This window comes from Gavialis gangeticus, unplaced genomic scaffold, assembly GCF_001723915.1.
Source record: "Gavialis gangeticus isolate Ggan-Ray unplaced genomic scaffold, GavGan_comp1, whole genome shotgun sequence".
NCBI classification, from domain to species: Eukaryota; Metazoa; Chordata; order Crocodylia; family Gavialidae; genus Gavialis; species Gavialis gangeticus.
In genome coordinates, this window is record NW_017729032.1 from 11,928,151 (window position 1) to 11,951,544 (window position 23,394).

Consider the following 23,394-nt stretch of genomic DNA (forward strand, 5'->3'; position numbering starts at 1 on the left):
AGGGCGCAGGATGGAGTCGCGGCTTGTCCAGGGGGTGTGGGCAGGGGTGGCGGCTCCCGCCGCTGCATGTGTCTCAGGAGGCACAGGGGGCATGTGCCCCAGATCTGCGCGGAGCAGGGCGGGCTGCCACTGCGGGCTGGGGCCACGGTGCTGGCCCAGGTGGCCACACTTCCTGGCCCAGGTGGCCACACTGCACTCCTGTCTTCCTTGATAGGTATACCTCTCAGATAACTGGAATTTTTAGAAAACCAGCACCCTGCCATAGCCTTCTCATGTTGGGTAACAAAGCTTTTACTGTATATAACTAATCTTGCTTTTCATAAGTATACTGCCAGATCAGAAGGAGGAAATGAGGCAGACAGACAGATAAATTGTACTCGTTCCTGGCAACCTGGCCACTCAGACAGTGCCAGACTGGACTTAATGTGATAATGTTTGGTACTGATTATTTCAGTCAATAAGCACATGACCTCACTTCCTAGCAGCAGTAAAAGAAACTGTTTCCCCCTCCCTCTTTCCTTCTTCTTCCCTTTAAGTACTTGAATGAATTAAGTCCTTGTAAAAAGTACTAGACTGAGAGCCTTTTTAATTTACCAAATGGGAATGGAGCATCAGAAGACTCTCCACACAGCCCACCTCCACTACCTCTTTGACCACTGGTCTGTGAGGTGGGCAGACACCAACTTGGGTGACAGTGGAAACGTATGGCTGCTTCTCTTGCTAGGGTCATCTGACCCCAGCTGACTCCCGCCCCTAAGGCAGGGGGCTGGACCTGATAATCTCACGAGATTCCTTCCAGCCCTAATGTCTATAAAATCTATGTGGTATGGAAACCTATTCACTAGAGCAGTGTTTCTCAACCCGTGGGTCATGACCCAAAAGTGGGTCACAAGAATATATGAAAGGGTTGTGAACAAACTCTAAAAAGTGGTTCTCCTTTAAAGGAGAAAAATGTAGGAAACCATGGCTATTCTTTTGCAGCTTGTGTGGAGCTGCTTGGGGCTCTCCTTGCCCCACACACCCCCAACCCTGCCCCAAACACTCACCCCCGGTTCCCCACAGTGGGGATGGGACCTGGGGGCAGTAGGTCAGGAGTGAGGGGCACTGGGTTGAAACTGGCCCTTGATGTTTACAGATGGGTCCTGGTGCAAAATAGGTTGAGAACCACTGCCCTAGAGGACATGGACTGACACCTTCATACACTTATTGCATATAGGCCAAAGAGCCTTTGTTCTTTTCTCATAACATGTAGGATGTTAGACAAGCGTTTTATTTATTTATCTTTCCTGCCTCTAACAGGTGAACTACTTTGAGTTAAACATTTGGTTTACAAGAATGTGAGCTCATATGCTTTATATAGTCTGATATTAAAACACAAACATTGTCACAGAACCTAAAAGCAAGACCTCTGCGAGGGAGTATTATTAACACAATTTGCATCATTTTCACCCAGTAATCTACTTTTTTAGTCAATAAAATGTTGTATTTCACAATCTGGCCTGATCTGAGAGCAGCAACTTGTCCTGTTTATGGGTGGGAGAAGACAGAAGGAAGCTACTGTTGCCAAAACCAAATCATAAGTCGGATTCCTATAAATACTTTTTTTTAAAGACTCATTTATAAAATTGGGGTTCTTTTTTCATCTTTTAGCTTATGAGCCCTGGGGTTGCACATACTTCATATTTTCAAGCTCTTTTCAGGACCATAAGGACTAGAAATTAATCTTATTTTTTTTAATAAAAAAATGACATTTTCATATCATCACTTTACCAGAACTTCAAGCACTTCATAAAATATGAGACTCAAAAAAGCCATGAGAGTTGATAGTACTAGAAGTCAGCTTCACCAATCCCAAGCATTCCAAAATCCTGAGTGAGGCTCACCCAAAAAAAAAAATCTCATGGCATTTTTTTTTTAATTGATACATTTTGGATTCTATGAATTTGCTGTCTTTAAGGTTTGAGCATCTAGCTTTTACACCTTTCAGCTTCTCTTTGCAACTGCCACGGCTTAGCAACTAACTTTATTTTTAACAAAATCTGTTTCTTTTCCAACTCCTGACAGCAGGACCTAGGACTTTCAGAGAAGCACCACTCTCTGTGAGAAAACTGAACAGTAGGAACACCAAAGCTACTTCCAACTTCCCAGGGGGCTGAACTAGATGGATTCCTGAGGTCCCTTCCAGCCAGACTGTTCCATGATTTTCACGCTGCTTTCACTGACTAAAGATCACTAATAGCCATTAAATAATGCTCTACTCCAAAACTGAATAAGGACCGGAAAAGACCCAACAGTGGAGGATATAGGGTGCTGAATCCCTGGTCAGATCTAGGATTTTGAAAATTGGGGTGCAGATGGTGTTGTGCATACACGCAGACAGCATAATATTTTGCCATAGGTAAAAAGAAACTAAAAGTGTTACTAATATTCTAGCAGGGCAAGACTATGTTATTCAGTTTCAGATTGAAGCAAAAACAACTATAGCTTTATTGGAATGTGCTTTGCTATATCATACATAATGTATTAAAAACACAACAAAGTAGGCAAAATAATCAAAATACGCTGTTTCTTTAGTCCTGTTGGCATTAGAATTAAATGTGTATCTTTGTCAGATTCATAAAAGAAATCAAGTCTTCTTGAGCTTCTTGGTGGTGCACCTGTTGCTTCACCAAATCTTATTTCCACACCAGAACTTATGTTCACCTGAGTTAATGTTTTTAGCTAGATTTTAAATAAGTCTCCACAGCTGTGAAATAGGAGCTACATTACCAGGAGCAGCTAACACTTACAAGTGACTCTCTCACTGCTGCCTGAATAGATATGCTGCTGCCACTTCCAAGCAGTTGGTTTTAAAAACCGCATCAACCAGAAATCAGAGCGGGGTACAACTTCACACCCCACCTCTCCCCACCTGGCTTCATCTCTCTAAACCAGTGGTTTTCTATCTGTAGTCCATGCTCCCCCCCACCCCCCCGGGGCCCACAGACTATGTCAAAGGGGTTCACAAAAGATAATTCTGATCAATCAAAAGTATTGGAATACTCTTACTTATAATTCAAAGGGGTCTGCACCTCCATTCAAAATTTCCAATGGGATCTTGCACCTCCATTTGAAATTTTTTAGGGGTCCACAAATGAAAAAAAGTTGAAAGCCACTTCCCTAGAGGAACGGCAATGTGAAATCCTAGGAAAATGGACCACAACTCCGTAAAAAGTGCACTCTTATTTTGCCAATATTTTCCTAATGCATAAGTAGAAAGGAAGGTAAATTTAAAAAATGATCAGTATATGCAAAGGCCATTAAAAATGCCCTTATGGACTGATTCAGCCTTTGGCTCATGCTCAAGAAGGTTATGGAGACACAAGAAATATGAAAGCCGGAAAGTCAACCCTTTAAGAAATTAATACAATAAACATGGTTTGCAAGAATTATATTTTTGCTTAAAAAAGTTTAAATAGAAATCAGATTTTAGGATAAGTTTTAACGAATCTATTCACTTGTTGCTCTTAGCATACTGAAACTAATTGGCAGATGCACTTCAAATGTTGACAAGTGCTAGGTAATGCACCTGAGGAAAAATAAATCTCAACTATATGTGCACAATGCTAGGTTCTGAACTAATCATTATTACTCAGGAAAGAGACCTTGGAGTCATTGTAGATAGCTCTCTAAAAACATCAGCTCAATATGTAGTGGCAACCAAAAAAGCCAATTAAATGTCACCATGCCATTATACAAATGCCATTATACAAATCTGTGGTGGGCCCACATCTTGAATACTATGTGAAGTTCTGGTCCTCACATCTCAAAAAGGATGTAACAGAATTAGAAAAGGTATGGACAAGGGCAATCAGAATGATCAGGGGGCCTGAAACAGTTGCCATACCGGGAGAGTCTAAAAAGGCTAGGATGCTCCAGTTTGGAAAGGAAAATGCTGGGGGCGGGAGGGAGGAGGGGGAATACGATAAAGGTCTATAAAATTAAGTGAACAGAGATCTATCATTCATCAAGTCCCCCAGCTAGGGGTAGCCCTCTGAAATTAGTAGGTGACAGGTTTAAATGTAACAAGAGAAAGTACTTTTCAAGGGAACATGTAGTTAACTTGTAGAATTCACTGTTACAGGAGGTAGTGGAGGTCGACAGCATCAACATAGCCAGGTTCAAAGAGGGACTGGATAAATTCATGGATGATAAATCTATTCATTAATGGCTATTGAATAGAACATTTGGGGATGTGGCATCTATAAACCAATAGATAGGGACCTACCTAAGGAAGGACCTGCCCTTCTTGAACAGGAATGGGGTATCACTAGTGATATCCTCTGTAGCATCCACTTCTGCCATTGTCAGAGACAAAATACTGGGCTAGCTGAACCGCTGGTCTGGCCCAGTCTGGCACGTCTTATGTTCTTATGAAACAGAGGTTTTCAAGTCCATTGGACATTATTTGAAAAGGCCTATTTGCTGCAGCACTGTATTTGACTTTACCACTGTACTTAGAGTCTTCTATAAACTGGAAATACTGAAAAATAACATAATAAGTGTAAGCACTAGGTATTGAAAATGTCAACTTTTTTTAAATAGTCTTCCCTGTCTGTAATGTAAATGGCTTCAAGTTCTCTTCGTATTGCTTACAATATAAAAGGAATAAAACCCAAGTTTATGCTATCTCTCGACACCCAGGTGCACATTGCCAAATGTTGCCACAATATTTTTATGCACAAATCAGGTAAATGACATCTAAATATATGCAATTGCCTGATTTGAGGTCAAGAATAACCATATTGGTGTAAATACAAATTATGTGGACTTGCTATGTATGCAAGTACATTTTTTTAACAAATGCATTGAGCAAAATTCTGTCTTTTATGTAGACTGGAGAAAAAAAAAATTCAGTAAAAACTCCAAGAAAGCCATGGACTTTTTTGAAGTCAATGGAGTGACTCCAAATAAACACTGATGGAGTGATACCAGATGATGAGCCAATAAAGCATAAAATCACTGGCAGAGCTACTTAAATACTGTATGGGTGGGGGGAAACAACACAAGGAGAGCAACTATGAAATATGTATTTCCAAGTTGCTGCAATATTAAAATACTTGGAAGCGTTGCATTTCTGCATCAGTTACTCACTACCCACTCTAATATGTTAATGCAACATTTTAAAAGATGCAGACGTGCACATTTGACTGCAGTCAATGCAATATTCCCAACTCCATCCAGCTTCATCACCAGTGTACTTCCTAGCTTCATCCCTTGCTCACTGCTTGACTTTCTGACCTGAGTATTCAAGTGACTCAGAAGACTGGGGTGGCAGATGCTATGGGAGAGGCAATATCATGGGTACATGGAATAGGAGGACTTGCTTGTGTCTGGTGCTGTGAGAGGGTTGTAACTGCACGCAACTGCTTAGCAGGCCCCATGGAATGCAGGGACTCTTCAATCGACATGCCCAGCATCACTTTGTAAAGTGATAACATCTTGTTGTACTTAAGAGAGACAGAAAGACAAGGATGCAGACAGATGTGGGGCGAATTCTGCTCTCAGGTACACCAGCATAAAAACAAGTCTAATTCCACAGATTGCAGTGAAGTTATACCGAAGTCACTGTCAATCATAAAGACCTGAGAAGGTTGTAAATGCCCACCACCATTTTGGAAACAGGGTGTCAGGGGAAACCTGAGACTTTGCTTACCTTTCTTACTATTTTCCATGCAAGGGCAGCCTTAAAAATGTCGTCTGGAAGGCTGGTACTCAATATTATATAAGGACACGGGTACTATTCAACAGCGCCCTGCTATCACTACCCCAGCGCTGGCCTTTGAGCTCTATGACATTAATGGGTCTCTATTTCATGACTGTATGGGACAAAGCAACCTATCTACAGCTGCAGACATAAAAGGTGGTGCCCGCATCTTCTCATCTGCTACATATACTTGAGCAGTCTCATCAGCTACTATGAGCCTGGCCACAAAGGGGAGCAGACACCCATCATGGTTTTGAGGACCTTGAGCAGGACTGAAGGAAAAGGACTCCTGCTTTCCAACCCTGGCTCTGAGACAGGCCCCTTTCTATGGCCTAAGCCAAGTCACTTTGTCTTTCTTTCTCCCCACTTGCCTATTTTACCAGGGAAATAGTAATCAATGAATTATTGTTCTTTGACATAATTATCAGATAGCTGCTGTCTCTTGATTTATACCTAGATTGTAAGCTCCACGTGGTAAGGACTTTCTTCTCCACTTGTACCAGGGCCACAATGAGGCCCTTGTCAATGACTGTCGGCCTGTAGAGGCTGCCTTATTACAAAGAGATTTTATTTACACAAACTCAAAGATGTTCTAATCACCTTACATATGAAGACACTTTGTAAAGCCCTCCTTGAGATGGAGTTCACCCAAAACCCACTGATTAGGACCCAGTAAGACCCAGATCTCCAACTGATCTGAACAGCTCTCCTCAGACAACATAATGACACCTATTCTCACACCATGTTACGTGCATCCAGTATCCACTTCTGCAACAAAAGGCCAGAAGTTACCTAAGTGACCAGAGTCCTTTTTACCCAACCCTGCATTCAAGTTGTCAAGTCAGGCTGGCCATGTACACACCAACATGATTAGAGCAAGAAAGCGGTGGTTTCAACATGTGTTTGAAGTGGCAAGGGAGAGGGAATTGTGTAGAGGCTGCATTTCCCAAATACAAAGGTTGGATACGACACCAGTATAACAGAGCAGAATTTGGACCCAGGCATTTCAATTTTTAAGGCCTAGAGATATAAAATCAAAGATATGTTTTCCCAAGTAAGCCACAATAAGCTACAGAAAACTTGCAACCCTCCAATCAGAAACGTCATGGCTATTTAAACTATATCTGATTGGCTTCTTTAAAATGTTAAGACGCATCATTTTTTTAAATGCTTTTATTCTTTAGGTTAAAGAACAAACTGATATGATATGCTGAGACAATATGTGCATTATGGCATGTATTCTGAAAATGCTCTAGTATCCAGAACATTAATAGACACAAGCAACATCTAAGGTAAGATATCAAATCATTTTTTTTAAATTACATATAATTTAGGAAGTAGTATAGAAACAAATAGCATGAGCCTCAGATAACAAGAACAAAATGCCCATTAAAGCAAAGCTTAGTTATCACTTTATCTTGCAACCTGACACAGTACCTACCCAATCTATTTTAATTACAGGAACAGAATAATAGCAGAAAGATATGTACACACAGCAGTAATGTTTCCAGTCCTACCTTGGTCGTGACAATGCACAGACAATCCATTCTGTAAATCTCCACAGGAGTATATGTAAATCATAAAAACAAAACAGCAAGGGTGAGGAAAGGCTTTGGAAATAGCATGAACAGAACCGGAGGCTTGAATCTGCACAGCCTGCTTTCCAAGTGGGGCCCTCATAAGAAACTCGAGTCCTCCTCCACAATGCTAAAGGCAGTCATGATTCTCACAGGAATCTGAAAACCTACTAGAAATCATCTCAAGCAAAACTTCCAGGTGGTTTATCAGGCTTGATTGCTGCATTGTTCAATCTGTGATCAAAATGTGCTGTTGAATAGTATGCAGCGTTCTAACGGGGAAGATGAGAATCACAACAAGCACAAAAGAGCAAAAGCATCACATTTCAGCTCTGGCTCTGGTTTCACAATTCTGATCTGCTGTTTCAGTATACCCATAAGATTTCCTTTGCCAAGTCTCTCTCTCTCTCTCTCTCTCTCTCTCTCTCTCTCTCTCTCTCCCTCCCTTTCTCCCTCTCTCTGTCTCTCTCTCCCTTTCTACAAACTGAGTAAGCACAACACACACAACCACGGGGCCCATCTATTGAAGCGCTGTCACTTTTCTGCCAAAACAACTGCTTTTGGTTGTAAAGGTTTTTATTAAGAACATGATTTGTACAAACGCATATTACTTGGAGTGCATGGCTGAGCCACTAAGGTACACACACTAGCTCATGCGTCACATCTACAATCACTTGAAATTACTAGGGCAGATTCTGATTCGGAAAGTGAATGCAAATAACAGCAGGCTGTAAAGAACTCGCAGAAGGTAAAACAAAACCGGTTCCGGTTAAAAAAAACCTGTCATTCCATATTTCTATGCAGCATCGACACTACTAACATTATACTTAATGGCACACAAAAATACAGAGTCTGTTATGTAACACTACCCAGAGATTCCCTTTGCGTCTTTTAAAGTTACGGGAAAATCCTCCAAGTTTGAATTAAAAGAACACACCCAGAGGATGGAGTTTAAAAGCTCCTTCAGTTCTTTCTCAAACTTTCCCTGCATCCTTGACAGCTTCACAGACTTAATCAACTCATTTCGTATACTGTTTGCTTTGCTAACGGTTCCACAATCTCTCAGAGAAAGTTTGCTTAGTCCCAGAGCCCTACCTTTCTTGCAGTGATGCTGGTGCAGAGCTTGCCTTTGAGGTGTCTGACATGAATCATGGTGAGTAGAAAGCTCTCTGTCAGCTCTTAAAGTCTTCCCTCTCTTAGAGAGAGGGAGAGAGAGAAAGAAGAGAGGGAGGGAAAAAGAAACCGAGACACAGAGAAGGGGAAAGATATGTAAAATGAAAGCTCTGGCCAAAGAGAGAGGAAAATCAATGCTCCTATTCACTGGGAAAAAAAAAATACAGCCAACTGGACTGTTGACAGCAACAAGAGGAAACGTCTAGACACCCATACATTACAATTCACCTTTTCAGCATACCGGACAGCACAATTCCCCCTGGGTGCTTTGCTGAGGATCTCTCATTCTCACTAAGAGTTTAAGTATGTTTTCAATGAAAAAAAAACCCTTCCCAAGAAAATAAAGGGACATTTAAGAGTCATCTCCCTTCCACAAATTACTCAGGTTATAACTCTAACTTTCTCATGATTTCTAAAAAGGCAAGGGGCTCAGTAAATGACACGCCATAATTTTGCCAAAATGAGGTCACTGCTACCAACATTACAAAATCCACAGTGAATCAGATAGGTGGTTAGAGAGTAACCAGCCCTCCTTAAACTATTAAAAACTTAGAGGGCATAAAATCTTCAAGAGACGCTCACTAAAGCACTTATGACTTTCAAATGCTAACTTCTTTTGAATAATGGCACTGCTTTTATAGCAAGTTTGATTATTTTTTTTAACGTAACTCACTTTCCTTCCCTTTTTCACATCCTTGTGACAAGGTATTTAGCAGAATTCACAGAGTTGTCGGATCTGACAGGGCTGTGCCATGAACATGTCTGCTACGGCCTTAAATTTGCACCACTGGGCTGTCAACTGTGCGCCTTAGTGCCCACACCACCCCATCCCCAATTTAACATATTGGCACCTGTAAATTTACTCTACACTGTCGTTTATTCCATTAGCCAACAGGCAGTTTTAATACATGACAGAAAAAATAAATACATCACTACACTTTTCTAGTACCCCCTAGCTCCTGTTCCACTGAAGAGCCAATTAACTCCTTCCGATGGTCTAACCAAACTGTGTTTTGTATTCTAGACATGGCAGATTAAGTGGAAATCCATTCCAATCTAGAACCGGGAGGGATTTTGCACTCACACTTGAAGCATCCTCAATTGATTTCCTTTGTTTTCCTCCACCCGGTGTATTCACTCTAATAAAGTGTGTAAACTACATCCATTAAATATATATTACAGATGACTTACAGACTTGGCTTTAAAGATTCAATCCATACTCAAAAATTGGCATGCAAGGATACTTTTCCAAACAAGTCTCTTGTGGGGCTGATTTGAAATCACTAATACTTGTGAGTAATTCTACTCCCAGGAGTAATCCCACTGAATGTATTTGCAGAGCACATGGGAAGCAGAGACATGGAATACCAGTACGCTAATCATGTGATTGGAGGTATTCCTGTAGAAAATTTCTCATCCTGAACCCTGTGAGTGCATCCACAGATATTTTTTCCTTGCATTGCACTTGGTTCAAATCCTGCACATAAGCCATCATAATTTCCATGTGTAAAATTAGCACCTGTGAGTATTCAAAATTGCATGGTTTGCTTGCATAATACTCAGGCTTTATGTGTGACCATACTTCTGGAAGTATAGCAACCTGCTGTTTACTCAGAGCATTCTCCATTGGTTTAAAGTGAATGAAGCCTGCCCTTTTAAGCATAGAAGCGCCACTTAACTGCGGTGTATGTAAATGCACATGGTCATACTGCATTACGTGTACCAGGGATACAGGTTGTAGCCGTATTGGTCTAAGGACATAGACAAGGTTCTTTGGGTAAATCTGATATCTTTTATTAGACCTGATATCTGATTAAATCTGATATCTTTTATTAGACTATTTGAGGTGGTCTAATAAAAGATATCAGATTTACATGTACCAGCTCACAAGACTAAGCCAATACTGCCCTGAGAATAAAGTTGACTAGCCCGCTAGTTCTGTCTTTTTTAAATCAAGTTGTAGATCACTTTATATCTTCAAGTCAACCCCTCAGACCTTGTTCTAAAATGGCACACTGGCACTATATTGCTCAGTTACATGAGACACAAAAGTACTACTGGAGAGCAATATTAAAGAGAAAAGATGAAAGCCAACATGCTTTAACATGCTGCTTTGTTTCAGCTGCTTTGTTTTGTCCCAACTGTACACATTTGCTGTTTATTTCATCTCCCTGGGCAAACAGTTTCCATACGTATTAAGACCAATTCCCCCCTTGTGGCCAACAGCATCACCGTGCTCATTGCCCAAAAAGGTTCTGCTCTATGTTCTTCCCTCCTTCCATTGTCATGCCATCTCTAAATATGATCATGCCTGAATTATAACACAGAGAAACACCTGTCAAAAATAAGTTTTGAAGCAGTCAGCTGGGATAAAAAGGGATGAATTCAGTTGTTGTGGTTGATGTAATTAGCCAAAAATATGCTCTGGGGACTCAAAACTCAGTCCAAGACTGATGTACAGCTATCAGGAAACCTTGCTGAAAGAAGAATGACAGATATTTACCCATGGAAAGAGGAGCAGGTCTGCAGCCCTCCAAGAGCATTGGTGGTTCAATGGCAGAATTCCTGCTTGCCATGCAGGAGACCTGGGTTCAATTCCCAGCCAGTGCAGCTGCTACACATGAATCCTTTGCACATGTTAGCAGCCTGAGGTAGTCCTTGACACACAGGGATTTTAAGTTTGCTTCAAGAGAAGACCGGACAGTCACCTCGCTGGGGTCACTTGACCCCAGTTGTCTTCCTGCCTAGAGTGGAGGGCTGGACCTGATGACCTGCGAGGTCCCTTCCAGCCCCTGACAATCTATGAAATCTATGAATATGTGATCTGCAGTCCCCTGTTTGAGAACTACTGAACTTGGTAACTGGTCCCTTTCATTTCTCATTTAAGCAAGCATTTATGAGGTGTCCATTAAAAAAATTAATATCCATGAAGGGTATCAGAGGAGAGTATCTGAAATTCTATGATGCACATCACGCAGGAAGGAGATCAAACTGATCTAATAGCTTCAACATCTATGAATGTACTGTGTTCAGATGCTTCCAGTATAACTCAAGTTCAGTTTTCAATTGAAGCATCAGATCTAGAGCCAAAGCCTGGCTTGGAACGTAGTTACCCAGATTACAGGTAACCTTGTGAGTAAGCTACTGATAAGAGAGGTAGAAACAGGTCTACAGACCAACATTTTACTTGCTTGTACTTTAAAACATAAAACAAAAATGTATCCAAAAGTCTATCTGGCTACCTGTGACAGCACAACATAGATTATCACCTATACTGGCTGGGACAACTTGAGAGGTGGGAGGAGGTGGCATGCAGATTGGCAGTCCTCTTGAATTTGCCAAGTTCTCCAAATTTCCCTCCAGCCTATGCCCAATATTTATAGATGGCTGGTTTTAATATTCTAATAAATGATCTCTGATTGGTTTTATTGATATGTCTTTGTTTTAATGAAACTTCTGAAACTGGACTGAACTAGATTTCTTGTGGACTTGGAAGGTATCAATTTGTTAGGATTTATATCCTTGGGAAAGAAAGAGAGAGGGTTTCTTAGCTGTTTTCTTTCCCGCTGTGAAATACTATTCAGCAATGGCCTGTTTCTTTTTAACTTAGTTTATGGGTCTTCTCTGATAAAGCTGTTTTTGTTTTTACAAACTATCTAAGCAAAGTAACAAAAATATACCTACTATAGCAAAATAACATTTTATACATTTGGTTATATCAGTCACTACTAATAATATTTTAAGGTAAGATTATTAAATGTATGGTCCTCCGTTAGCTCCTTTCAGGCTTTGTCCTTTGTTTAATTGTGTTTGATGACTTCCTTTACTTTGCTGACCAGGCTAGTTGTCACATCTGCAAAGGTTCACAATACAGTCATTCAGAAACAGGCTTTGGGGCCTTCTGCTGAGCCCCAGTTCTGCTGCTTGGCCTAGGCCCTTTGAAAATGTCCAGAACTGGCAACAGAACAGTTTCTAGGACATTTTCCATGAAAACTTTTTTTTAAACATTTCTTGAGAGTTTTGAAAAAGTCTGCAGAATCACAGAATCACAGAAATTAAGGGCTGGAAGGGACCTTGAGTCCAAACCCCCTGCTCTGGGTAGGAATACTGATGAGATCAAATGATCTCAGCAAGTTGTCTGTCCAGGCTCCTTTGAAAACTTCCAAGGTTGGGAACTGCACCACCTCCCTGGTAAGTCTATTGCAAATGCTGATCACCCTTACTGTAAAGAAGTTCTTCCTTGCATCCCACCTGAAACCATCCTCTAACAGTTTATGGCCACTGTTCCTTGTCCTACCCCAGGGCACCCTAGTGAACAGTTTTTCTCCCAGCTCCCGATATTCACCCCTTACATACTTATAGATGGCCACCAAGTCCTCCCTCAGTCTTCTCTTCCCCAGGCTGAACAGTCCCAGATCCTTTAGTCTTTCTTCCTAAGGTTTGAACTAAGACAGTTAGAACTAAGAATTGAAGTGGAACTGACTACAGACAAAAGTGAAATTGATTTCAAATGGTTAATTCTGACTGTGCAGCTGGATGAGCAGTTATATTAATTTGGGATGGGGCAAAGGTTTAATGCTCACAAGTGCAACAGGTTCATTTGTTTACGCCCATCCTGCAGTAACTGATTCTGAGCTTTGATAACTTAATCCTGTTTCATTCTACAATAAGCTGCCCCGGTTAAATTTCCATTTGTCACATGATGGGAGCAAACAGGCTAAACAGATTCAGCTAAACCATGTTAAATACCCCGCTCATTGTTCCTCTGTTCATACCCAGGCTGAAATAAAAGAAGGAAGTAAAACTCTGCTACATGATGTGCAGTTCTGAGAATCCAGGACTTACCACAGAACCTCATTTCATGCACTCATTCTTGAAAAATCCACCTGCTTTTGACCAATTGACCCTAGTCTTTTTTGTTGTGTGACATCAGTCCATCGCCACCAGTCCTAACAGCACTGACATTTGGAAATTTTGGCAACTGTCTATCCAGAACTGTTAGCATCATATTTTCAGAATACATAAATAGATATACTTCCCTTGCAAGTGCCAAGTGGATTTTAATTTGGGTTTTAAATGATGGCCTGTATATATCTTCTGGTGGTATTGAAATTTCTAGTTAATCACATGGTACTAGATCCCTTCCCTTGTCTCTCATTGCTAACCTACATTCAAAGACACTAAAATACCTTACTGTTGTTGTACACCATACAGCCAAGCCCAGCTGGGCCTCACTGCCACACACTTCATTGGTAGATGGTAAAGCAGGCCTGCAAAGGAATTGGTGCTGGGCTGGTGTATCCAACACATCAGCAGAGGTTGAGACATGACTCCAGATCCTTTCCATCATCTTCAGGGTGGACTAGGAGAGCACATTCCTAGCTGTTGGGCTCAGATCACAGGATATGGACAGCACTTGTGCATCTCCATGTCCTTGCAACTAGCATTCTCATTCAAGCAAACCCTTGGAAGAACACCGTGCCCTTATAATTCACAACTCCTGAGTAATGTTGTACATAACTATTATTTTGCATACTGTGACATAACTATTTTATCTCAGCGCCCACAGTCTCTTATTCAGAATGAAACAGAAGTGCATCAATTAAATATGCAAGACTAGGTTATGTGGGTGGGACCGAAAATAAAAGCACATGGTACTTGATGGTAATGTAGTTCTCAACTCTCAGGCTTGACACAGTGCTATCAAGAGTTCATTGTAATTCCCAGCCACAAGACTGAGGGAATGAAACTACCATCCAGTCAGTTGTAAGCACTTGAAAAACCATTGTGTACACATTTCAATACAGAGCAGGCCCCGATAACAATGAACCACTATCATGGCCGCATACTATTGACACTCAAGCACAGTCCTTTGAGAATAAGTTAGACAAAATGCCTTTTTCAAATAAAGTGACAATCCAGCAAATACCAGGAAATCCAAACCAAATGTCTGCCACGGTGGAAAAATTCCACAATTTTGGGAATTCAAGAAAGTGCCAGCTGCAAGAATGAATTTCTCGGTGTTCGGCAACATTATCCTGGCTACTGCAGCTCTATCCCAGCACATTCAGTGTACCTGGGACTTCACACCTGAGTGACAATGGCTAACGTTATTTCCATTTCCACCAACTGAATCAATGGCTTCTCCCTGGAGTAAAGAAAGCCAGAGCACTCATGGCTTTAAAAAGAATGGTGAACAAGGCAGCGCTCTTCAGTTCAAAATTGGTGCTGGAAATGATTTGCAGATTGTGGACAGAGAGCTAGAATAAGGGGCACTGTGCTTTCAAATCAATAACCATGAAATGGCACCTTTCATGCCCTTTACCTCTTCATATCAAGAATATTGTTTACATACCTCTTGCCCACACCAACCGGCATGATATTGCTTAAGTTGGGGAGGAGTGGGGGGCAGGTCAGGGGCTGAGCACCTGTAAACCCCACTGTGAGTAACACGTTACGTCAAATACTAAATACCTTTGAAGACTAGGACACCTGATTAATTCAATTTGTACTCAGGCTATAAAATACTGAGACCCTGGACTTGCATGTTGCTCAGTGGCCTAATCTCCCCTTAATTTCAGTCAATCATAGTCAACTCTTAATCAGCAAGTGTTGACCAGAGAACCCATTTCTGCTATTCCTACTTGCATCAAGTTGTACTTGCACACTGAAGTGGCTCTAGAGGACTATGATAAAGGCTATGTGGCACTTCAGAGTGTACTCAAGAAGAGAAAAATCAGAAAAATATCCTGGATCATTACTGCTAGAGATTTTAAGGCATTAATGAATTATAAATCCAATCCAGAAATTTATACACAGAAGGTCTAAGACAAGAGGTAATAACCTACTACTTTTCAGTGTTAAAAAACAAAAGCTTCTTTGAGGTCCATAAGACTTCAAATAAACATTCCAATCCAGTTAACTTCTATTTTCTTTTCAATTTGCTGACATGAAAGAAAACCCCAAATCATTTGCTTTTATTTGGGGAAAAATAATAATGATTTCAGGACTGAAACTCTGCAGGGTAATATTTAAGCCCAGAGAGAATTGCTACAGCCAAGTTGTGAACATATGAAAATACCGTATATGTTAAAACAGACACACTCACAACTATTTAACTCCATCACTGCAATTGTACAACCATTACAAAGAACTGTAACAACCCCCCCCACTGCTACATAGATGCCTAGGCAGTCATGTTGCTTCATTTACTAGTCAATATTCACTTAAAATACTATAATTGTCATTAGTTTGTCAATACAAAAATCATTACATCTGCTGAAACACTCATAGTCTTCCTTACCAATTTTTTACTAAGCTACCAGGATACCAGACTACAATTTCCACTGTGAAATTGATATCTTAAAATAAATCTAAATAAATAAAAAGGAGTAACCTGCAAAAATGAATAACACGTAAGATCTTTAAAAACAAAATTACTTCCAGGTCAGCCTAAACATCACAAGACTTTAACTACTTTTACTAACATTAATGGCATTTCTGTATGTTGAACAGACCAAAAACCTGGTGTGGAATAGTACAGGACTGGTGACATATAACAATTGTTATAAATCTGATTTAAACCTTCCCAACTTACATTCTGTTAGTAAACAGCAAGGAATAACTACAAGAAGCTAAAATTCAGTCTATTCCGTACACTTCATCTCTAACAAAATGTCGGAGAAAATATAAAAGGACATCAGCAAAGTATTTCACCACCTAGAAAAATTACCAGAGTTCTTACCTTTGTCTTCATGTTGGCAGAATGATTTTCAAAAGACTGGTTCTCCTTATTGTGTTCATCACATAATACAGAACCATTTGATCCACTGGAAGCTGCAGACTAAAGGGAAAAAAGCAGATGATACTCATGTTATATCACTATTTTTCCTTATTGCAAGCATATGTCTGTACATGCAGGAGTATAATCTTAATTCAAACCCACATTCAAATCTCAGCTACAATAATCTGAGCCCCATGCATCTCTCTCCAGGTTATCTTGCCATCTGCAATATTCAGAAGTAATTCTATAGCAACTTCCACTGAGGTCTACTGAACTTATGGTGTCTTGGGCACTAAGTGTTCTCAACTTTCTTTGACTGCAAAGGGAGTTAAGAGTGGTCAGAGCTCACAGGATCAGGCTGTAACAATGCGCAGTCAAACTGATCTCGCTGAAATCACTGTCCAGAGTCCCAATGGATGCCTATACACATGCTCTGTTGTGTTCTAAGTAGAACACATTGGAGCAAACTTGATTAATTGAGCCTGCTGGAGTGTTTCTATTAGAATGCTCCAGTGTGCTGCAGCGTCACGTGTATTCGGCATCCTGTGTTTCAAAATGGTAGTTTGAAATACAGGATGCTGAATACATGTGACACTGCAGCATTTTAATTAGAGCAGCTGTCTGAGAACTGCTATCATTGAAATGCTCCCCCCTCACCCCACCCCTACCCCAGAGCATGTGTATAGACACCCATTGATTTCATTAGGTCCTTCATCTACAACAACTGCAATAGGTGCACAAACTGTAAAATATCTAAAACTATCTCATTTTTAATTTGCAAGGCAGCAATCATACTTGCAAATTCATTTAATTAAATACTGAAGGGTAGTTTTCTTCTTTTCTTTGTGTTATGCACTGTTTGGTTTTTTTACAACATTGACTAATAAAAAACATTGACTAATATGTAATAAAAAACATACCAAATTCTTTCAAAATGTCATCTTCAGGGCCTGGCCCATAGGAAAAGTTCAATGGTTGCATTTTCCTGGCTAATTGATAAATCAGGTAAGCCTTCTTACTTGTATCTATTTATTTATAGATTAAACGTGTATGTGAGGGAGGTATTCTTCTACAGCACTAGCATTTTGTTTTCATGAGATGGTTCTCAGTCTTTTTATAATACCAGGTCTTAACTTTCACCTGGTTTTTGACTATGAAAAAATAATCGAGCAAATAATCTGTTGCAAAGAACTCAGAAAGACCACAACAGGCTAATATGTGTTTGACACTATGGATTCCTATTTGAAATCTTTGGGTTTATTTTGTGATTCATATGTAGCTGTTTGCACATCTACCAAGCTACACATCCTTAAAAGGATCTCACAGCACCCCAGGACACCCTGATTAAGAATCACTGTTTTATGAGATTTTAGTTCATGATTTTAATTCATTTGAGTGATTTCAGTTCATAATCCTGTTCTCCAAAAATTAGAAAATCATAAAGAAGTAGAGCTGGAAGGGACTTAAACAGGTCTTCTAGTCCAACTCCCTGCCTGCAACAGGAACATCCCTGTCCAAACCATCCTATACAAATCCATATTTTAACTTCTTAGTACAACTGCAGTCAACCCTGACACAACACAAGACATAACACCCTAACCCACCACAAGTAAAGCAGGGGGACCACAGCAGTCGTCTGCTTCTGCGAAAGCTTGTTAGCATGCACTCAAGAGATCCCAGGTAGAGGGTTGGTAGGGGGTCACTCCCCCCACTACAGAGAAAGGCAGCCCCTCCCCAAACAGTCCATACGGATCTGATCATGGGGTAAAATTCCTCCTCAAATATGGCAATCAGTCTGCCCCTGAACAGAGGGACAAGACCCTCTAACCAGGAACCTCTGGCTGTAAGTCCCAGCAGGGACACTGGCACGCTCCAGTCAAAATCCCAAGCAGGGAAGAAGTGGGAAGGGAAGGGGAAGGAGTGAAATTCTCTCCCGGCTCCATGCAGCAGCCAGCAAAAGAGTTAAGTTTGAATGAAACATGATTCCAGCAAATAGTTTGGTAGATATCTCTCCCCACTAAAAAGCTTGGGGCACATAAATAGGAAAGCCGATCGATTCCAGCAGTGTACTGTGCTCCGTCTCTCCTGGCACTGAGCATCCTAGAAAGCATGAGCAATGTGAAATCATCATGATTAGACCATTCAGTAGGAGCAGTCAACTTCAACACAACAAGCAAGCAATTGTCAGCATTTTAAATAGGCCAACTCCTGCCAGCACCATTTAGAAAACAATGGGCTAGTGCCAAAGAAATAGCCCAAATCAGATCCACATGTGCAAACATTTCATTGCCTGATGCTAGCCTGTTTATTTAGGGGTTAGTCCAGTGATGTGCGGAGCACTCTGGCTCCCAGCCAGCAAACAAATTAGACGTGCTCACCTGCACTGGGATTAATGGAACTAGTAACATGTTTAACACTAAAAACATGCTTACAGTTACATCTGATACTGCAGCAGGTCCAGACTAGTCAGTATTATGCACTGCAATTCCAGCCTACACATTAGGTAGCTACTGGAGAAAGAGAGCGCCTTGCAGTCTTATTCACCATAGTTCATTTTCACCATACCCTTGTAAGATGAGGAAGCATTGTTACCCCATTCACAGATGGGGAACCCAGGCCCTGAGGGGCAAAACTGTTTGCCCAAAGATTCACAGATTACTAGGGGCTGGAAGGGACCTCACAGATCATCAGGTCCAGCCCCCTCGCTCTAGGCAGGAAGACAACTGGGGTCAAGTGACCCCAGCGAGGTGACTGTCCAGTGTCCTCTTAAAAGCCTCCAGGGTAGGTGACTGCACCACCTCTGGAGGGAGTTTATTCCACAGTCTGGACACCCTGACTGTGAAGGAGTTTTTCCTGGTATTAAGCCTGAAGCAGCCTTCCAGGAGTTTGTATCCATTGCTCCTGGTCTTCCCCAGGGGTGCCCTAGTGAACAGCTGTTCATCAAGCTCCTGATGCATTCCTCTGATATAGCTGTAAGCCTCTATTAAGTCCCCTCTCAACTTTCTCTACTTTAGGCTAAAGAGGTCCAGGTCCCTCAGCCTATTCTTGTATGGCTTGCCTTGCAAGTCCCTCATCATATGGGTGGCTCTTTTCTGGACCCTCTCAAGTTTTTCCACATCCTTATTGAAGTGCAGCTCCCAGAACTGGGTGCAGTACTCCAACTGCGGTCTCACCAGTGCTGAGTACAGCAGAAGCATCACTTCCTTAGTATCATACAAGATGCATCAGTTGATGCATGCCGGTGATTTATTTGCCCTGCTGGCCACCGCATCGCACTGACAGCTCATGTTCATGCGATGGTCGATCATTACCCCTAGGTCCCTTTCGGCCATGGTGCAAGTCAGGCTGTCACCACTGAGCTTATATGTATGTTGAGGGTTGTTTGCCCCCAGATGGAGCATCTTACACTTGGAAGTGTTAAACTTCATCTGGTTCTGGTCTGCCCAACTCTCGAGCCTGTCCAGATCCGCTTGTATCTGCAACCTATCTTCTGGCATGACCACACTGCCCCATAACTTGGTGTCATCTGCAAACTTGGCCAGCAAGCTTTTCACTCCCCCATCCAAATCATTGATAAAGATGTTGAAAAGCACCGGTCCAAGCATGGACCCCTGAGGGACGCCACTGGCCACTTTGCGCCAGGACAACACAGATCCGTTCATGAGAACTGTCTGGGTCCTACCCTGTAGCCAGTTTCCCACCCACTGACCCGTCGAGCAGCTGAGCACACAATCTTCCAGTTTTCCCACAAGGATATCATGGGAGACTAGATCAAAAGCCTTTTGCAAGTCTAGGTATATGACATCTACCTTGTCTCCCATGGCCAGGTGGCGAGAGACCTGGTCGTAGCAGGAGATGAGATCAGTAAAACAAGACCTACCTGTGCCAAAGCTGTGCTGGCTGTCGTTCAGAATCTTACCTTCCACAAGCATATCGCACCTAGATTCTTTAATGAGCTTTTCCAGGATTTTCCCTGGGATGGAGGTTAGGCTGATTGGCTTATCGTTGCCTGGGTCCTCTCTCTTCCCCTTCTTGAAGATGGGCACAATGTCAGCCCTCTTCCAATCCTCAGGGATCTCCCCTGTGTGCTACGAATTCTGAAAGAGCTTTGCCAGGGGTTCCACGATGACCCCAGCCAGCTCCATCAGCACTCTGGGATGCCATCCATCCAGTCCCACTGACTTATAAATGTCTAGCTTTTCTGATTGGTATTGCACCCACTCAGCATCCACAGTGGGGAGGCCGTCAGTCCCGGCATGTCCCCTATGAGCCTTATCTCGCTTGACTTTCACCATGGTCCGGTGAAATACCAAAGCAAAGCGAGCGTTCAGGAGTTCAGTTTTTTCCTGAATCTGTTACCAGATGTCCCGAGGTTTTAAGCAGGGGTCCCACACTTCTATTTGTTTTCCTTCTACCACCTACATACCTAAAGAAGGACTTCTTACTGTCCTTGAGTCCCATGGCTAACCTAAACTCAGTCACCACCTTGGCTTTCCTGATCATTTCTCTACAAGTGCTGGCCACTAAAGATGCACAGTAAGGCATTGGAAGAATCCAGACCTGAACCGAGGTATCTAAAGTCCAAGGGGTCTGGACATTAGCTCTTATTTCAGAACACCCACAAGTGCCATCAGTTCCTTAAGTCACATTTGTGTTCTTTTAGAAGAGGAAAGTAATTTTTAGAAGTATTTAAGGAGCTTGCACATACATTGTAATTCCAGTTTAGCAGTCAATGGGATATAACCTGTTTAGCACTAAAATCTTTTGTGATTTTTTACAGAAACTCTTATAAACCATATGAATCAGCTCAGTGTCTGCAAGTCCGCAGTGTGACCCACCCATCAATTCTTCTTAGGCAACCAGAATACAGTATCATTTATCCAATGAGCACAACAGCAAAATCCTATATGGAAAAGCCTCCTTTTGTTTACATTTTATATGATTTTTCTACATATTTCTCATCACTAACCAACACCACTATTATGCAATAATATAGAACAATGTCATACAGAGGTATGCAATTTTTCAATTGTTTCCCTTAGGGAAATGGGTCAGAGATTAATTGTGACGAGAGGGAGAACGGGGACATTAAGAGGATACAAACAGCTCAAGACAAACAGTAATAATAAATCTGTAACATCTCTCTGTATCACTGGATTAAGGTTCAATATGCATTAGCAAAACAATATGAGGCTCTTAATGCTGTATAAAGCAGCATCAGCAATCCATCTAACATACAATAGGCATTTAGCTGCGTGTTTTGAAACAAGACTAAGCTGGACCTTGCAAAGAAAAGGCAATAGGCAAAAAAAAGGGGGGCTCTACAGTGTGTTGTAAAATGGATTGTAAAAAGCAGGCTATTTGGGACCTGATTCTTTTATTGTCCTGATTTATAGCAGTCTAACAGGAAAATCCAGCCCTCTGCCTTTAGAGGCTATCCTGAAGCCTATGCTACCTGAGCTCTCAGAGAATCCAGTTATGTCCAAGAGTTGCCAGCTGGAAGCTCTCACAACAGCACCACTCAGCAACAGCTCACTCTCCCTGAAGCCTGATGTCCAGCCTACCAGTTACACAGGTGTGTGGTACAACCTGTGCAGTCTAGAGTGAGACGGTTCAGCTAGAGTTAATATGCATAAGACCACTCATGATCACTCCTCTATTTGTAGCTGGTTTGAGAAATAACAGTCCTGCCTTAAAGTCTGCATCATAACATGTTCCCAAGACACTGAACTTTGTAGTATTTCTCTCAACCTAAAGACGGTTGTTCGCGAACTATTTTATCTATTTTATTTCTTTTAGTTCAGCAAAAAGAGGAGAGGAGACTGGTGAAAAGACATTGTAAGCAAACGTTGCAATAGCTACATGATAACTGCTCACGTGATAAGTAACCACGAGAATTACAACACATAAAATTGGAAGATTATCTTTGGTCTAATTAACCCTAATCTATTTAGATTATAATTAAACACAGACTATTTAGACTAATCTCTTCAGGGCACTGTCTCTCATTGTGCAAATTTATAGCATTATACATAAAAGTTTTATTAATAAAATGCTAATCATATTAGCTACTTGTTAATGTAGTCTAATTTTAACAATGTCTACATGCAGCTTTTCTGTGTTATGGCACTTTTTTTCCCTGGACCTCACTAAGACATCCATAATTGTCACAACTGTCTATCAACAAAGCAACCATTGGTGTTTTTTTCCAGGTGTTTACCTCACCCTTAAGCACACAGTGATGAATTATGGAAGACCTGTCACCTGCTAGACTTCTTCCAAGTGATGCTATATTGTCATTTTCCACAATGAACCAAAAAGAGTGCCACATCCTACAGGTTATTGCAGAATATGATCTGCCCCAAGGCAACTCTGCTTCCTGAAGGAAGTGAATTCCCTAATTGCAGGCCAATTCTCAGATAGATGGCTCTGGAATTGAAGAAAAGTTGGTTTTAGGCATAACATGGCAATATGAGGTACCCTGTGGTGATCTGCAGTACTAACCACTTAGCTTCCTCAATGGATGCCAAACAATACAAGATCACACAAATTCACCCACTTTGTTCTTTTACCTCCATGATAGATCATGCCATCTGTCAGAAGGAATAATCTATACATAAAAGATTCACAGGTGTCCTATTTGTGTTATGCCATAAGACCCAACAGTATGACCCAAGGCATCTAGTGCATCACCTGAAGCAGACAGCCAATAGAGTGGCCTTCTAAAAGGAGAAGACAGCAGCTCAAGTCAAAAATGGGAACAGGGACTACTCTTTGACATTTAGCTTCCTCTTTCTGGTAAGTGTTTTTGGCACACCTTGTACATATTGGTCAGTCAGCATTTGGTCAATGGTGAAATTATTCTGGCACACATCCAGGAGGGGCCAGCAGGGAGCTGCATGCTCAGGGGCAACCAGCATAGGTTCATCAGTGGCAGGTCCTGTCAGACCAACCTGGTGGCCTTTTACGACCAGGTCACTAAATCATTGGATGCAGGGGTGGCAGTGGATATAGTTTTCCTAGACTTCAGGAAGGCTTTTGATACTGTCTCTCACCCCATTCTCATTAGGAAGCTGGGGGACTGTGGCGTAGACACCCATACAGTCCAATGGGTC

General features: G+C 41.5%; 1 protein-coding gene and 1 non-coding gene across 3 annotated transcripts in view; one reads left to right on the forward strand and one right to left on the reverse strand.

Annotated features, from left to right (window-relative positions):
- The window catches only part of DLG2 (discs large MAGUK scaffold protein 2), a 2,095,445-nt gene that overhangs the window by 1,721,559 nt on the left and 350,492 nt on the right, over nucleotides 1-23,394 (reverse strand). The window contains exon 4 of one of the 2 annotated variants that reach the window (XM_019524161.1): nucleotides 16,241-16,339. In XM_019524161.1, coding sequence (XP_019379706.1) covers nucleotides 16,241-16,339 — 99 coding nt within the window. Of the gene's footprint in view, nucleotides 1-7,263; nucleotides 7,714-16,240; nucleotides 16,340-23,394 lie in introns of those variants that run through there. The other variant, XM_019524158.1, reaches the window with a different exon arrangement.
- TRNAG-GCC lies at nucleotides 11,036-11,106 on the forward strand. Its single transcript has one exon. It is a non-coding gene; the product is annotated as a tRNA-Gly (tRNA).